General features: G+C 37.4%; 1 protein-coding gene across 18 annotated transcripts in view; it reads right to left on the reverse strand.

The window, feature by feature from the left end:
* Adam22 (ADAM metallopeptidase domain 22) overlaps nucleotides 1-11,594 on the reverse strand; it is a 218,676-nt gene extending 207,082 nt beyond the window's left edge. For 7 of the 18 annotated variants that reach the window (XM_078040475.1, XM_078040472.1, XM_078040471.1 and 4 more), the window contains exons 1-2: nucleotides 11,196-11,593; nucleotides 10,566-10,726 (exon numbers count right to left, since the gene is read on the reverse strand). In XM_078040475.1, coding sequence (XP_077896601.1) covers nucleotides 10,566-10,726; nucleotides 11,196-11,280 — 246 coding nt within the window. In that variant the 5' untranslated portion in view covers nucleotides 11,281-11,593. Of the gene's footprint in view, nucleotides 1-10,565; nucleotides 10,727-11,195 lie in introns of all 18 variants that reach the window. The other 11 variants (XM_078040479.1, XM_078040481.1, XM_078040476.1 and 8 more) reach the window with 3 other exon arrangements.
* Between the last annotated feature and the right edge of the window lie 7,139 nt (nucleotides 11,595-18,733).

Here is an 18,733-nt window from a genome sequence, read left to right on the forward strand (position 1 = left end):
AACATTGTCTATGCAAGATCATTAAGAACTATAAGAACATTGTGCTCAACTTATCTCAGAAATTACACCAAATAAGAATTCTTAGTATTTCAACATTAGTATCCTCCCCCCTTTACCTTAAGGCATCCTGAGAGTCAACAAAAATGTACACTGTGATTTTAAAATAGTCTTACCTCTAGTTACCTACTCATTCAGAAATGGTTCCACCTTTGGTGACAATAAACATGAATTTCCTCTACCTACCCACTCCACTCAGTATCTGTCCAACTTAAAAGGCACTTTTTTTAATGAGGAAATAACTTAGAAAGCAATGTCCTAATTACACATTAATCATCCATACAGGATCATAAAAAGAATAATTTTTTTAGTCCTGAGTCAAATTTTCATCATCTTTAATTATATTTACATTTCTATTAAAGTCAATAAAAACTTTTCCTAAGAAACAATAGCCAAAGTGTTCACCATAATGGTAACTATGAAAATGCATTTGTTTTTAAAATTACCCAGTGTTCTCATTAAACAATACCTAAAGATTTTCTGGAACACACATCAAAGTATTCCTAACTGATAAGCTGCAGGGTATACCAAAGTCACCTTGAAAATTATTCACTCTGCAGCAAAGACCGATACCAAAAATATCCAACTAATAATTAAATCTTTCCAAACTCCAGTTTACATCATACATTTAACAAATACTACATACCATTCTATTGCTCATTTTATACAAATTTAGTGTAATTTTTAGAGAATCAAAAACTCCTGGGGCTGGGGTTGTGACTCAGCGGTAGAGCGCTCACCTAGCACATATGTTCGAGGTGCTGGGCTCCATCCTCAGCACCACATAAAAATAAACAAATAAAATAAAGGTATTGAGTTCAACTGCAACTAAAAAAATATTAAAGAAAAAAAAATTCCTGCATGACTAAGGAAATTAATTTAGGCTTCATCTCCCAACTCAGGAAAGGCACAGTGTCTAGAGTCTGAATTACATAAGAGGGAGTAGAATGGGCCCCTTAAATCCCTCTCCCACACCCTGCATAACTTTAAAAAGACCAACTGAGAGGAGGAGGAAGAGGAAGGAGGAGTAAGAGAAGGAAAATTAAGAAAGAGAGGACAATGGAGGAGGAAAGAGGGAAAAGGAAGGAGGAAAGAAGCTTCAAAGGAGCAATAGGCTACTTTCAATGGTGTGTAGTATTTGTTAAATGTACGTTGAAGTAATGCAGTCTTTATAAATTGGAGTTTTGAAAATTTGTAATTATTGAATTGAATATTTTCTTTCCAGCCTTTTGTTCCCTCCAAAGATTATGAGTTTTTTTCAAGGTGAATTTGGCATGAATTGCAGCTTAGTATTAGTTATGAATACTTCCAGGGGTATTCTAGAAAAACTTTAGGGAGGGCCTGGGGTTGTGGCACCACATATAAATAAATACAGTAAAGGTATTGTGTCCAAGGACAACTAAAAAATGAATATTAAAAAAAACTTTAGGGAGCATTGAATGAGAATGCTGGGAATTTTTTTTAACGTATGCATTTTCAAATTTACCATTATGCTGAATAATTCCGTTTCTTTCCTCTGAACAAAACACTTAAAATTCATGGGGAAATGAACACGATCCCAGGGACCCTCAGAGCAAGTCTGGCTAAAAACAAGTTTCCTTTTAAAAAACCTATAACATGGATCAAAAGTGGAACCAACCACTAAATCCTAAATGGTTAAGATTAAAAATCAGAAAGTCCCTCAGACTCTTTTAGGTAGTGCTCGCTCTAGTTCAGACAGGAGGTACTGGATTGACCCAGCACAGTGGGACTAGTATCTTCTCTCATAACTGACCTGCGATTTCTCTGAGCCTTTGGCCAAAGCCTGCACATGCTCAGATTCTGATGATCCTTCCCTACTCTCCAGTCTAAACTAGATTAATGGCACCAAGTGGGGCATAACCTTGACTTCCCTTTTGCCTGCTGAGGATCCACAGCTGGGAGCCTGGATAGACTTCCCCCTGACTGGATATTCTAAATGCATTATAAAACCACTAGAGAATTTAAGGAAACCTTCAGGATCAGGTTCTATCAAATGGCAGCTCCCTCTACAGCATCTTGCTGTTTAATCCAAGGAAAGAGAAACTCCTTAGAGAAAAGTTTGCACTATGACCAGGAATAGCAAAAATTCCTGTAGCAGCCTGGCCCCAACACCTAATCTTACTAGTGGAGGATATGAAGGGAATTTCTCTCCAACAAGCCTATTTTAAAGGTGAACTGGAAAAAAAAAATCTGAAGAGAAATTTACCCACTAAAGGTAAAGGCTAGAGAGATGAGGCAGTGCCAAGAGAATATGTGGTCTAACAAAACTGTCACCCAGGAGTTCCGTTGCCTTGGGTAAGAAATTTTAAAACCATTGCAAAATGAGAGCTCTCAAAATCTATCTCAAGAAAAATATCATTGATTTCTCATCTTCAAAGTGTTATCTAATGATCTCGGACAAAAAAAATGCAACAAAAAGGGCAACTCTGGCTAAGTGCTAAAATCCCCTGGTACAAAATAAATTTTTAAAAAGGAGAAGAAAAGTCTTTGTTTACCCCTGCTGATACATATGATCCTGAAAAATCTCTTCAATGCAGACAACTAATTGATTTGGGGACAAGAGGAATGAGGAAATTCCTTATTCCTTCTCTTTCCACTTAAAACTACTGATATTTCTGATCATGGTACAGCATTTTGAGTTTTATTTTCAAAATCAAGTTACAAATAATAGCTTGTGCTGGGAACAACAAAACATATTTCTATCTTAAAAGGAATTCAAATGATGTAATCAGAAGTAAAGGGCAGCAAGAAGTCGAAAGTCATGTTCTACATGACGTATTTATATCTTAAAAATATAGCATGTTGAACTCTATTTTAATTATGTGTAATATAATTGCAAGTTAGCCAAAGAGTCCTAGGCAGGGTCAACAGTTTCTTAAATAAATACCGTTATTTATTTAAGAATGTTCTAACATAGAGATGAATGAGAAATGTTATGTTAAGTTGCAAAGATTTTACAAAAAGATTATTTGATGTTGATTTCTAACATTTTCTTTGAGAGTCTTTTTACACTTCTACCATTTTCTAGCTTTATGACCTCGAGAAGCTTAATTAGCTTCTAAGCCTCAGTTTCCTCATTTTAAAAAAATATTTCTTAGTTATAGGTGGACACATTTTATATTTATGTGGTGCTGAGGATCAAACCCAGTGCCTCACGAATGCCAGGTGAGCGCTCTACCTCTGAGCCATAACCCCAGCCCCAGTTTCCTCATTTTTAAAATGGATATAATAGTGTCTATTTCATAATGAGAGATGATACATGTAAATCACTCCTGTAGTGTCTGGTAGCTGGTAAATGTTAATCCTTGGGCTGGGGTTGTGGCTCAGTGGTAGAGCACTTGCCTAGCATGTGTGAGGCAGTGGGCTCGATTCTCAGCACTGCATATAAATTAATGAATAAAATAAATGTTTATCAACATCTAAAAAAATTTTTTTAAAAAGAAAGAGTTGTTTTTTCAACTATTTCTATTTTTCTTTCTAGTGCTTTTATTACCAAACTAAACACATCCAACTAGATATTCACAGAATCTATCATTTTTTGGTTAAGGCTATGTATCTCTGTGACCTGGATGACTTGACATTTGGGACCTTCCAGCTTCGAATTCTATAAAGCCACAAAACATATTTTGTACCTTTTCTTTTGATAAAGGATATAGGAATGTGGATCCCTGTTTAGCACTTAAAGTTTCTGTTTATGAAACTTTGACCACAAAAGAATACACATAACTTTGGTGTTGACTGCTAAATACCAAAAACGTTGATTTTTAATGAAAGAATGTAACCATTGAATATGTACATGTCTTTAAAGAGGTTATTTTTCACCTTCTAAATGTCAAATATCTCTGAATTTTCCACTTTCACTAGCTTGAAAACTTTATATATAATACAACTTTTTATATATACACATACATACATATTATTATATATACATATATTAAAGTTGTAAAATGAATGAAACTTCAATATGTGTGTGTGTGTGTGTGTGTGTGTGGTGTGTATTTCAAGTACTGCAAGAAATATGTTGTTCTAATGGAATTAATATAAGGAATCTTTGATCCCATTGCCAAAGACATCCAAATGTCTTGAATGACATCTGAAGAACTGTCAGTGGCCCTCCACCACCGGCCAGTCTAGCACAGTGGTTGATCATATAACCAGTGCATTGGAGTTGAAATCCTTGAGTTCAAATCCCCTCTCAGGTTTGTGATTTCACAGATAAGTTATTAACCTATCATAAGTGATTTTTTTTGAGCATGGGATGAGTTCACCTACATCAAGCACTTAAGAAGACTATTTGGCACATAAAGTCACCACATAAATTACTACATATTAATTTTTTAGTGTATAACATATACAGAAATTCTATTACAAGTATTTTTCTCTTTTCCTGATTTCTTTTTCCTTCTACCTTCCATCATTCCCCTCAAGGTCCCTTCCTTTTCTCTCCCCACCCCATTTTTATAAACATCTTCTTTCCCTTTGGTTTGGATATGAGGTTTGCCCCCAAAACTCCTGTGTTTATGCAGGAATGTTCAGAGGTGGAATGATCATGAGAACTATAACCTAATCAGTGGATTGATCCATTTTATAGATTAATCATTTGGAAGAACTACTGTACTGGGTGGTAGCTTTAGGCAGGTAGGTGTGGCTGGAGGAGTTGGGTCACTGGGAGTTGGAGATTAGATCTTATCCCTCTGGCCCCTCCTTCTCTTTGTCCTCTCTGCTTTTAGGGAGATAAGCAACTTTCCTTAGCCCAGAGCAAAGGAGCCAGTTGACCATGGACACAACCACTGAAACTATGAGCCCAAACAACCTTTTTTCTCCTTTAATTGTTCTTGTCAGGTATTTTGGTCACAGCAATGCAAAGCTGACTAACACAGAACTGTTAAACAAAACTGACCTTACAGGTTCCTATTCTCAGTGTGTCCAGATTAAAAAGACAGTCTCTCTCCATGTACATCTAAAACAGACTCTAATTGGTAAAATTGGCATTCTTTGCCATATGAGAAAGTGAATAAAAGTAGGAACAAATTTTATCAACCCAAAAGCTCATAGAGTCATTTATAGTTGTCCAAGTGTAGCAGTTAAGAAGTGATGAAAACTGGTTCCTTTTGTGCACACTAAAATTACTAGATAGAATTTCAAAGATAACAAAAAAAATGTATACAAATTGGGATTTCACAGAGCAGAAACAAAGTAATTCCTAAATTAGGTTAGATGACTTATAATGTCTCTTCTCTCTAGGACTCTTCAATTCCACTTAGTTATGTAAATTTGAATAAGGACTTAAAGGAAATTTCATAATTTTGATTTTGACTTTCTTGGAAAAGAAGGTTGGTAGGAGAACCAAAAAGTACTGTGAAATGTTCCTGTCCTATTTATGGCAGTATAACAAAGTTTTGATTGGTAGCAAACCTTAATCAATATCCAGCTACTTAGTTTAACAAATATACAATTAAAAAAAATGTTTGTGCTATCTTTGCAAAATATCACCAAAGCTGTAATTCCTAGGATTTCTTTACCACCAGGGAAGCAGTATTGCAGACAATTTACTGTCAAGCTGACTCAGTGCTCCCAAATGAAACAGCATAAAATTTTAAGTACAGCTCATCCATGCTCAGGTATATATATAAATATATTCAAACAGAATAGAGCACACCTTCTACTTTCAATCTTGCTATCGTCTTGCATTTTCTCCAGTCATTACTGGTTTTCAAAACTCTGATAAATTGTAGAGCTATGTCCTTGGCACCTGCCCAAATACTTCAGAAGGTACAACACTTTCTAAAGGAAGAAAGAAAAAAAAAAGTGACCTGCCTAATTCACTGACAAAAATAATGTCCGCTATTTGTAGAAAAATATACTCACTTGAGTATACAACAAATTATGCATAATTTATAAGGTTACTACACAACAAAATAAACTACCAAATAACCTATCTTTGTTGCTACAATAAATTTGTGATGCTTGGCAGGCAAAAAAAAAAAAAAAAAAAAAAGAGTAGTCATTAAGGTGCTTATATTCTATAAAATGGCAATTACAAGATCATCAATATCAAATCATCAGTGAGATTAAGTAGGTGATATCTTGCCCAAATAGGTAACCAGTTTAAAAAAAAACTCAAAATTCTATCTTTTTATCTAACACATGCAATTCTTTCAGCATAAATACTTTCAAGACAGAAGAAAGACTACTTTATTCTAGTGCCATCTTCCAAGATTGAAATTACTTCAAACTAGTAGACAACCTTGAAGACAGCAAGGTTACCCACAGTCAAGTATAATCATTTTAACTACTGTTTTTAGGACTTTATGGAATAATAAGCTTTTAGCATGAGCTAATAATCTCACTTGGAATAAAAAATAAAATGTGCTTTGAAGTAACTGACTATGTAAAAAATGAAATGTTTTACAAGATGGACTCATCAACAAAAGCACTATTTCACACTCATCAAATTGTCAGCATTTAAACAGAACTAAAATTAAATCTCTTCCAAAATAAAAATTGTTCCAATTTAGGGCTGAAAACTGAAACAAGGACACAATAAGAATAAAATTAAAGTTTTTATTCTGTCATAGTTCTTTTGAGTTTTATGAGTCATTGAGTAATACATAGGTCAATTGCTTGATCTTATTAAGTGAGAAGTGATTCCTGAACTAATTTAAATGACCTATTAGGTCTGTTCTCTCTAGGACAAATCAATTCCATTCAGTCATGTAAATCTGGGTAATTTGTAACTCACTTCTGGAAATGTTACACTCCTGTAATTAGGACACCATTTTGCATTCCAGTGATGTCATAAAATTTCTAAATAGTACTCAAGCAGCCTGAGGGAGTTAACGTTATTTAACAGACTCAGAGTACTTACTATATGCCCAGCATTGTCCTAAGTGCTTTACAAACATTAACTCCCTATACAGTATTTTCAGTATATTTAGTAACTAAGTTCTTATGAGGCTTAATGATGATGTGAACTGGTATTTAACAATGAGTAAAAGTAAACAATCATATTCATTGACTCATTGAAATTAAGAGTATTCATTTCTAACAAGCAGGACCATCCCACTGTAGCATGAATCTAACCAATTAATGCTCCTTACTGAAATCCTTGGACAGCCTACTGGATTAAGTCCACATTCCTCAGTAAATCAGGAAAGTGCTACAGCATCAATTCCCTGCTTTCTTCTTTTGTCTCTTTGGTCCCTTGACTATCTGTAGTTCACAAAGACAAGTGAGACTTCACATTCCTATGTCCTTGCTCTCCCTTCAGTTGGCTATGCCCATTCCCTCCCTTTAAAATAGCCAATTACTAATTCCCTCTCAAAACACAACTAAGACAGTGCGTCCTCCAAAAAGCCCACCCTGACTGCTTACTTAGGTTAGTGCTGGGACTTCTCTGTTTTCACAGCCATCTTTGATCACTTCCAGAAAACCATGGGGAAGGGCAAAAGGAATTGCTTATTCATTCATTCATCTTCCCACTAGTCTGTGAACACCTTAGAGGCTAGAACTGTGTCTTTTATCTGTAAAGTCCTAGGGCCTTGCACAAAAATTGCTACAAAGCAGGAACCCATGTAAATAAATGTCTTTTAAATAAACGAATTGAAAAATCTATATATAAACGTTGTGAGCTCACAAAAAAGTCATCCTGATTTTATTTCTGCAACACACACACATAAAAAATTGCTAAAAATATCTGTGGATACCTAAAGATATCTATTTAATTACCAAAGAAATAGCAAGAGCCGTATAAAACCAACTTATTTTTTCAGGTCCAATGACAACTCTTAGAAAACTAGAAATGCCAGAAGTGCAAGAAAACTTCTTAGTTTCCTAATTGTAGTAAAAGTTGGCCTATGTCAAATAGGTCTTTGCAATCCTAACTGCCAGATGCAGTCCTAGTTGGCCATGATTTCAGCAGTAGTTTAAGGAACATGATGAACTGTAATGGATCCCCAAGTGATGCAGACATCAAGATACACTGTGTGAGGGCTGGAGTTGTAGCTCGGTGGTAGAGCACTTGCCTAGCACTGTGTGAGGCACTGGGTTTGATCCTCAGCATGACATAAAAACAAAACAAAATACAGGTATTGTGTTCAACTACAATTAAAAAATTTTTTAAGAAAAAATATATTGTGTGGCCTATGTACCAAGCACTGGGACAATTTCTTATAATAATTAATTTTAATAATTTCTTTGATGACAATACAAACTTTCACTTCTAACTTGAATTAATAATGTAGTCATGGTGCTTAACCTAAATTTACCAATTTATTCACACCTCACCAAAAGTCAAGAGTCATTCTTCTCAATTGTGAGATTTATTGCTTTAAAAAGTAAAATCTGCAGGGGCCCAAGGTATTTTCTGACCAATGCGGACAGGTCTATGAATCAAAAAACTGCAGAAGTAGTTCCCTATAAATGGTGAGAAAAGGACTGGCTTGTTTTTCAAAATGTTGGTCTTTCACCAACACACAGTATGTCAGAAGTTACTGAAGACAGCATTACCAGCATTGAGGCAGAGACTCAGAGCCAGGTTCAATCCTGTGGTTTTTCTGTATCTCTACTTCCTTCTGTACTTCCTCTCCCAGAAAGTCTCTGTGATTTGTTCTAAAACACAGTTGTATCTCAGCAAAATTCAGACTGTAGGAAACTACATGATGAAAGACTTCAAGTCTTTAAATAAATAACATAAAGAAACAACAACAAAGAAATGGAGAGAGGAAATCATACATTAAAAGAAGCCTAAAAAAATAAATCAATCATGGTCTCTAGGCATTAATTGGATCCTTGTTCAAATAGACAAATGTGATATATATATATATATATATATATATATATGTGTGTGTGTGTGTATATATATTTACATATATAATATATATGTGTGTATATAAAATATAAATATTATATATATACACACATAACACATATATGTACATGTACATATATGATACTTGAAGTTTTTCTGGAAAGAATGGCTATTCAATAGTGGTAAGAAATTATTCTTAATATTTTAAAATACGATAATGTCAGGGTTACATGTTTTAAAAGAATTCTTACCTTTCAGGGGTATACTACTGAAATTTTTGCTTCAAAATAATACACGAGGGGAAAGAATAAGTAGAGAGTAGAGATCAAACAGCAGTTGCTAAACATTGAAACTGGGGGTTCATTATGTTATTATGTCTAGTTTTGTGTGTTTGATATTTTTATAATCAAAGGTTGCAAATTGGCATGAGAATATTTCTCCACAAAAATACTCCTAATTATTTGAAAAATAAGATTAAGAAACTATGCTCCCTTCTCTTTCAGTTTTCCAATGAAAACAAGTCAAAAATGAAAAAGGAAAATAGACTCCATTAAAATAACTTGGAATAGTATGTCTTCTACTAAAATAATCTAACTTTGATGGATATTACAGTATTCCTTAGATTAATGTCTTATCGTATATTGACAAAATTTTAACAGAATCAAGCATTTGGCTACAAATTCAGATGTAAATAATATTTTTCTAATTTCACATAGTTTAAATATATGGCTAAGTCAATATAAATATCACTTCACTCAGATATATCTTAAAGTATTGGTGAGTATATTTAAGCATGTGAAAATGTTCGGTTTGCCTTTGCTTCAGTGAAGTTTAAAAAAAATTTCAACTACATGAATAATTTCTATCTTAATATGTACTTACAATTGGGTGAACTGCCTGCCAGGTTTATAGCTATAAATTCAAAAATACTTACACAGCTCCCAAAATATTTACTAAAATTAGCTGATAAATTCTAAATAATTTTCAAACATATCTGTGGATATATGACATTGACCTAAATACAGATACAATAATAAGCTAGGTTTTAAAAATAATTTTATATGCTTAATAAACAAAACAGCCCTAATTACACCAAGAGAACTGCTACTAATGAAGAAAGGGGCGGGGGGAACCCCTTTTGTAGAAAGTAGTGGTGAATCTTTGGTTTCCACAAATCTAAATGATCAGAGAACTTAAGTTTAACTTATTTTTACAGTTTGGGTTTCTTAGGAACGCCTGCCCTGTCCCACCCCCCTCCATTCTTTTACAGTACCAATCTTGCATTACAAAGTCTAAGCTTTCAGCATTAAACAACAATGATGATGCAAACCTGCCCATATATAATCTCCTCCCCTATGCAAGTTTTTTGCGTGACTAAAATGAGAGGGTCTACTCCCTCCCCGCCTCTTCACTAAGGTTACTGCTCTGCTGGAGGTATCCCGCCCAAAGTACCCTACTTCCCATGGAGCAAAGCAAAGCTCTCAGCAGTGCTTCTTTCGGTTATTTTTATTTACTTATTTATTTTTATAGTCCCTTTTCCCCCTTCTTTTTGCATGACTCGCATTAGGATTGCACTGATTTCACCCAAGTCACCCGTCTCCAGGGCAACCAAGAGCAACCGTGAGGTCGCGGGTGGGCCAGGCCGCTCAAAGGACCACCTCCTGCACCGCGCTCTCACCTGCCGGCCGCCGAGGTCGCCCCGCACCCGAGTGTTGAGCTCGTCATGCTGAGTTTCGTCTTCGCCTCCCGAGCGGTAGATGAGGCGCAGTGGCACGATGCTCTGGCGCTCCAGGAAGCGGTTTTCGTTCCTCCTTTCCAGCTCCGTCAAAGAGGCGTCTCCTTCCGGGCAGGAAGGGGGGCAGAAGGGAGTGGAGAGAAAAGGCAAAAATAAAGACTCTGACCCACACTCGTCCCTCCCGTGGTCCTACATCTCTCCCTCACGAAAATTCCACCGCCTCCTCCCTCCCGGACCCCATCTGGAAGGACGCAGAGGCACCAGCTGGAGAACCTTGGACCAGCTCATCTGAGAGCATCCAGGATTGGGGCCCAAAGGCAGGGTACCCCTTTCCCATTCTCCCCAGTCCTCTTAAGAAAAACAGGCATTTGACCCAAGGCTTCTAGTGCATCCGCGCGCCCCCATACATGCATTTTTGCTCCGCTTCTCATCACCCTTCCAAATTAAAAAAAAAAAAAAAAAATCTCCCCGCGCACTTGAGAAATGGGGGTGTCCCTTTTCAATGAGCCCGAGAGCTCCGAAGACTACCAGAAAAATGGTACATCCCGAAGCCACTGAGGGTGGCGAACTTACCAGCCCGGCCGCAGAGCGCCGGGGGACAGGTCCCCAGGACGCAGAGCAGCAAGAAGGGCACGGACGCAGTCGCTGCCGCCTGCATGGTGCTGCTGTCAGCCTACCGCGCCCGAGACGCTCAGCTTCTCATGCCGGGGCTGCCGGGTCTGGCTCTCTAGCTCAGAGCCCTCCGGCTTCCCTCAGCCGCCCCCTCCCAGCCTGGGCCGATGCTGCAGCTGCCAAGGAGCTGCAGCCTCCACCGCGGCGCTGCCTCAGTGCTGCATTGTGTTCCGCGGGCGCTTCCGCTGGTGGGGGGAGCGAGCGAGTGCTGCATTGGGCGGTTGGCTGTAGCTAAGTGGTTTCTAGCGCCTCCCACCTCATACCCTGGCACTGGCTCAGCCGGGCGACGAGCACTCGGCAGGGAGCGAGCGCCCGGTGCACTCGCCCCCAGCGCACCAGTAGGGGCGCGCGCAGGAGTCAGCTGGGAAATGTAGTTCTCTAAGCATCCTGCTAGTCTCCACGACCGTGCCAACTAGTACGACCTGGTGACCCTAAGGTCCTCTATATCCTGCAGACCAGAGGGAGGAAAAAGGCGAAGAAACTAGTGGTCATTACTGGCAGAAGCCCTGGCGCCGAAGATACCAGCTGCGCTGCTGTGGCAGCGAGTATTCATCCACAGTGTCCTCAAGGAACTATAATGTTTCCCACAAATTGGTAGCTAAAGTTAGTATCACAGAACAAGACCCTAAGACAGGTTAAGTTAATCATCCAACAAACACGGTTTGAGGATCCGCTTTGTGGCAGGTGGTTGGCAATGATTAAGGACACCGGTGTGAGTCCCCTGCGCAAATGCAATTGAGTACGAAGGCTGGTTTTTGTTTCTTATTTGGTTTTGTTTTTACATTATGGTGTGGAAAGATGATAATATATGAAAAGGTCTAGGCAGACGTTTGTATGATTCTCTCAACTCTCGAGGACATTTTTGTTCCTTCTAGAATATCTGCCTGCCTCAAACCTGTATTTGAAAACCAGGCATGGGGAACTCTGCTTTCTCAAGCCAATTATTCTATTTTCCTTTAGTTCCAAATGTTAGTGAAACCCTTCCTCAAAAATAAAAAAATAAAAAAGTAAAATAAGCCAGGCGCGGTGGCGCAAGCCTGTTATCCCACCAGCTGGGGAATGATAGTGAGTTCGAATCTAACCTCATCAAAAGAAAGGCGCTAAGCAACTTAGTGAGATCCTGTCTCTAAATGAAATACAAAATAGGTCTGGGGATGAGGCTCAGTGGTCCAGTACCTCTGAGTTCAATCCCTGGTACCTAAAAAATTTTTTTAAAAAATAATAAAAAATAAGAAAGGCTGGGGATGTAGCTCAGTGATTTGCATTCACAGGGAGATTACAGTATACATTTATGTTTTCCGCCATGCCTATTTGAACTTTCTTGTCCTTTGTTATAATTTGGATAGATTTTGGCTATCCAGATCCTATAAAGGAATCACATTAATTAATCATGTTGATATCATATTTATTGGACCAAATATGCAAGAAGTTGCTAGAACATTGGAAACTTTAGAAACATGTTTTCTGCAGCCAGGTGTGATTGAACACACCTGTAATCCCAGCTACTCTGGAGGCTGAGGCAGGAGGATGATAATTCAAGGCCAGTCTGGGCAACTTCATGAGACACTGTCTCAACACAAAAATAAAAATGGATGGGGAGGTTGGGATTGTGGCTCAGCGGTAGAGCTCTCGCCTCTCTCGCCTACCATGTGTGAAGTGCTGGGTTTGATCCTCAGCACCACACTAAAAAAAAAAAAAAAAAAAAAAAAAAAAGCAGAACAGGACTGGGGATATAGCTCAGTTGGTAGAGTGTTTGCCTTGTAGGCACAAGGCCCTGGGGTCAATCCCCAGCACCAAAAAAAAAAAAAAGGTATTGTTTCATTACAACTAAAAATACATTTTTTAAAAAAAGGCTGGGAATGTAGCTCAGGGGGAGAGTGTCCTGAGTTCAATCCCTATTACTGGAAAAAAAAAAAAAGATGGAAAACAAGTTTCCCAGAGGGTGAAAGATTCAGGGATCTGCTATATCAATAACATCTTTAGAGTTCTTACTAGAACTCTAAACTTAGGGGCATGTCAGAATACCACATCCAGAGGAAAAGACAAATTATTGTATGCTGAACCTTCCAAACATAAAGAAGTATAAAGACTGAAGGTCCACTTCAGGTTCTGGAGGCAGTAAATTCCACCTGGGAATACTGCTTGGAGTCTTTTGTAAGAAAGACTTCCAGCTGTGAGTGAAGGCCCCAAGCAAGAATGGGCTCTGCAGTCATATAACTAGGCAGGTTTAAACATTCTAGATGTTCAGTGGTAGATAAAAACATGTTGTGAGAAGCTTATGGCAAGCTACAATAAGGAAATCACAGTCCAGGCCCTTAGAGTTTTACAATAAAGCCAAGCCAAGTTCAGTGGAGATGTTAGGTATTCTCTGGGGGGAAAAAAAAAAAAAATATATATATATATATATATATATATATATGAAAGTTGAAGCACCTGGCCTTAGAAAACAGCACCTGGCAAAACCTTAGAAAACATCAGGGATACCACTCTTCACCTGAGAGTGTACTTCCCCAGGGAATTTACCCTGTAATGAGTTACCATTACAAGAATTTACAGATTTGTAAATTCCCTCAAGGAAATAATGGGAGTTTTATTCTCTATGAAAATACTAAGACCAGGTAAAGATTTTATGGGGCTGATATTAGAGGTACCTAATGTGGTCTTTGGGAGCCTCAAAAGAATTTTGGGAGTAAAACACCAACCTACTCAGCTTATCTCTTCGAGTTAAAGATATTCATTAAAAATAAGTGAATAACTCCTTTTGAAATGGTTGTAATATAGTGAGATCATTCTCAAAGTGTATATTTGTTTCCATTGTTATGTGAGTTTATTACTGACAATGATACATGTCACTATATGAACCCTCAATCTTGTATATGGAATTTTCAAGTCTTACTTTTTTGTTACCTGCAATTTTTTTTACAATGCTTAAATTTTTCACATCTATTTCTTGCATTGAGTGTTACTTTTTTATTGATAAATTATTTTTTGCTTCTTAATTGCTCTGAGCTCTTCCTAATTTTTTTTTTGTATAGGATTTTAAGGAGGTTACTTCCCTCAAATATTGCTGACATAATTAAGACTGCTAATTAATGGTAAGGAGCTTATTTGCAAAGACCTTAAATTGTTCTTTTAAATCTAAGTTGTACATAATCATCAGTGTGAATAGATGACTATGTGGGTATATTGCCGTCTCTGGGTACAGAAAGGGTAATCTCTTTCTTTTTTGTTTTTGTTTTTCTTGGTACTGGGAATCGCTTTACCATTTTTTTTTTTTTGGACAAGGTCTGGCTAAATTGCTAAGACTGGCCTCAGCCTCCCAAATTACTGGGTTTACAGATGTGAGCCCACCACATCTGGCTAGAAAGGGTAATTTCTTCTTGGAATTTGTGGAAGCATGATGTTGTACTACTTCTTGTATACCATTAAACAGCCCTATATCAAATGCAACTTAAATGCTGAACTGCTTGACCTTTCTTTTGACTTTTTTTTTGCACCATGTCAATCTTCTCCAGCTTTTGCCCCACCTTACCCATGACATGTAATCACAGCACTTGTCTTATGCATTTTATTTATAGTAGTGCAGACTTTAAAACAGGCATGTCCATAGTAGCTCTTAGATAAAAGGTAATTTGGGCCCAATTATATCTTGAGCAGCCTATACTGTGAAGGGCATTGTTTTAGACTTCTTTGTTTTTAACCTGGCAGCCTCATGATTTTGAGATTCAGCTAGCTCAGCAAAGGTTTAATTTACATTTATTGTGCTTAAAAACTCTTCCATCTATAGGAAGAGGTCCATTATTCTTACATCTCACTTTATTAATTAAACAACATTGGAATGATTTCTGAAAAGTGTAACAAAATTTTCTTTGGTTTCACAATCAATATTACAAATTAGAAATTTATAATATTTAAATATATAACATTTTTTCACTTTCAAGTATTTTAATATATCCTTTAGATTAGCAACAGTATTCAAACATAAAATTCATCTAGTAATGTAAGGGTCTGGAGAAAAGTCAGAGGAAGAGACCACCAAGAGACTGACTCACACAATTGCAGAAGGGGATTTATTGAGGATCCAATTTAGCGCGCTGAGGCTCCAGGCTTACTCAAGAAGAGAGAGCAGGGCTGGGGATGTGGCTCAAGCGGTAGCATGCTCTCCTGGCATGCGTGGGCCCAGGTTCGATCCTCAGCACCATATACCAACAAAGATGTTGTGTCCGCTGAGAACTAAAAAATAAATATTAAAAAATTCTCTCTCATTCTTTTTTTAAAAAAAAAAAAAAAAAAAAAAGAGCAGCCCAGAGCCCAGAGCAGAGGTTAAGCAGTGCTTAAGTACACTTTTTCAGGAGGGTGGGGGCTTTGTATACATTAGAACAAATTGGCATGAGGTGCGGGAAAATTGAACAACAACTCTCATACATGATTAGCACATTCATTGGCGGGAACAGGTCGGGCGGTGGTGATTGGTCACTCCTAAGCGGGGTACACATTCAAACTGATTGGTTTGGGCCCTGTATGCCTATGTGACAAGCTGCACAGGGCCCTAGGCTAAATGGCCAGTAGGGTGTTGTCTTAACTGCCTCAGGAATTTCAGGTTCTGGGTGTAGCAGAGGAATTTAACAATACCTGGTCCTTCACTTTTTAATTCAGGCTTTGCAGCTTAGAAACTTTACAATGCCCGGTCTTTTACATTTTAACTCAGGCTTTGCAGCTTAGAAACTTTACCCTTTCAGTAATACACAAAAATTATATGATGCATAAAATATACCTTTTGCTACAATTTCATTTGTCATCTTGGGAAAATTAGCATTCATTTTTGAGTCACAAAACCACATTGTCTTCACTGCTATTTCTACTTCTAGGTAATATGGAGCTAACTTTGAACGCTAACACTACTCATCCTTAGGTGATCATTATTTAAGGTGTCTTCCCCCACACCCCCCAACATTTTTCAACTATAGTGCTCTTGATAGCAGAATTCTACTTACATGCTTACCAGGGAATTCTTGTCTGGACATTTTTGGCAAAGCATGGGTCCCCCCCCCCCCCGCCATGCAACACTCACACAGCCCCATTCTCTTTCTTGTACCAGGGATTGAACCTGGGGTGCTTAACCACTGAGCAACACCTCCAGTCCTTTTTTAACTTATTGAGACAGAATTTCACTAAGTTGCTGAAGCTGGCTTGAACTCACAATCCTCCTGCCTCAGCTTCCAGTGCTGCTGGGAGGATCCCATGCCTCCTGTGCCCAGCAGTATATGACTTTCAAACCAAGAATTGCTTATCTACTTTGCTGAGGGATCTTTCAAGAATCCTACTGTGAAAGTGCCTTGCTACATTAAATGTCCTTTTGTGAGCAAATCTGGGAGCCAAACCAGAATAAAGGGCTATTTGTGGAGGGGAAAAGTGCTATGGAAATGCGCCTTTCTGGTCAGTGCACATACTTGTTGCAAATGCAGGCTGGTTTTCTACCGGAAGTTATCTCCCTGGCTAGATGCCTGTCTGCACAACTCAACCCCTACAAACTTTATGTGAGAGCCCTCTTACAATGTATAGCACTATTCCAAGGGAACTAAAATTTAAACGTTTTTTGTTTAAAGTTTTAGGGGTGTTCTAAAGGTCTAATGTTCAAAATAGTAGTTAAAAAATAATGTCAAAATAAAATGTAATAGAGGGTTCGTTTCAGCTCGAGTCTTTTTCTTCTTACTAAATACAACTGAGGCAAAATTGTACTGACCAATTGTGAGGCAAACACCACCACTGAAAACTGATGAGACCATTACTCTAATACCAAAGTATCATAAGGCAAAATATATACCTCCTAATTATTTGGGAAAATTTGAAAAATACAAGTTAACTGAAGGACAGATAAACCTGCAATTTTCTAAGTTTCCAAGATTTTATAAGGCTGTACACAAAATTTGAGATTCACATATACACATGCATTTGTTACAGAAAAGGCTACAATAGTAACTTACAATGGTATAAATAATAAAGCTATTGGAAAGTCATTATTTTCTCTTTGGTCTTGTCTAAGTACTTTTATACCAGAAATCATATGAACTAATCCTATATTTGGAATCATAAAAGGTTAGTGTTAATCTATAGTTCAATGCCATTTTTCCTTTCATCTCCTATTACCAAATTGATTAACACTATTAACCATGTTTAATTTTTAGTTACTTGTAATATTTAATGGTACTTTCCCCCAACCCTCAGTACTAGGGATTGAATCAGCGACACTGCACCACTGCATTTCCTATCCCTTTTTATTTTAAATATTTTTTACTTGTAGTTGAACATAATACCTTTTATTTTTATGTGGTGCTGAGGATCGAACCCAGAGCCTCGCACATGCTAGGCAAACACTGAGCTACAATCCTAGCACCTCCTTTCTATTTTTGAACATGAAACATGGTCTAAGTTGCTCAAGCTGGGCTCAAACCTGGATTATAGGTTTGTAGCATTACGCCTGACAACAAATATTTTACTGTGAAAAAGATGTCATTGGTTGTAAATGCCTCACTCCTATTAAAATATATCAAAGGCAAAAAGTATTATCTATGAAATCAAAATTCTTCTTACACTTGAATTTTCTATTTTCCAAATTGACAAGATCGAGGCAATCCTCACATGTATTTCAAAGCATTAATCTATAGTTCAATTTCTTATTACCAAATTAGGGGATAAAAGAGTAACACTGGAAGAAATTATTCCTGAAGTTAAAGGTAAGCAATGAAAATTCTATTCCATGTGGTAGCCTTGTTAACTTTTTAAAAACTTTGACTTTTTTTTTTTGAAGTACTAGAGATTGAATTTAGGGATACTTTACCACTTATATTCCCAGATTTTTTTTTTTTAATCTTGAGGTGGGGTCTCACTAAGTTGCACAGGCAGGCCTTGAACTTGCAATCCACCTGCCTTAGCCTCCAGTGTAGCTGGGATTACAGGTATATACCACTACAAGAGGCTCCTTCATTACTTCTTACCCTACAAAAACCTAACTTATGCCAAAGTACAAGCATGATCCAACCAGGTCAAAATAAAGTTCCAATGTTTCTAATAACTCCAGAATTCACACATAGAAATTAGTATTTTCCCTTTCCATATATATATTGGTTTTAAAGGCAATAATTTCACATTATCAAGGGAGTCTATGCCCGTTTGTGTGTGTGTGTTTGAACCCAACACCTTGTGCATGCAGGAAAGTGTTCTACTACTGAGATACATCTATAGCCCAAGAATCTATTTTAATAGACAAAAGATATAACTAGAATATCCAAATTTATAATGCTTAATTTTTTGATATTCTCAAAACTTCACCCAAAGCAGTGACCGAGCAAACAATATCCATTTTTTAAAAAGAAATTTTCTAGTTGTAGATGGGACACAATACATTTATATTTCATATGGTGCTGAGTTCAACCTCAGTG

This window comes from Ictidomys tridecemlineatus, chromosome 2 (genome assembly GCF_052094955.1).
Source record: "Ictidomys tridecemlineatus isolate mIctTri1 chromosome 2, mIctTri1.hap1, whole genome shotgun sequence".
In the NCBI taxonomy this organism is placed as follows: Eukaryota; Metazoa; Chordata; class Mammalia; order Rodentia; family Sciuridae; genus Ictidomys; species Ictidomys tridecemlineatus.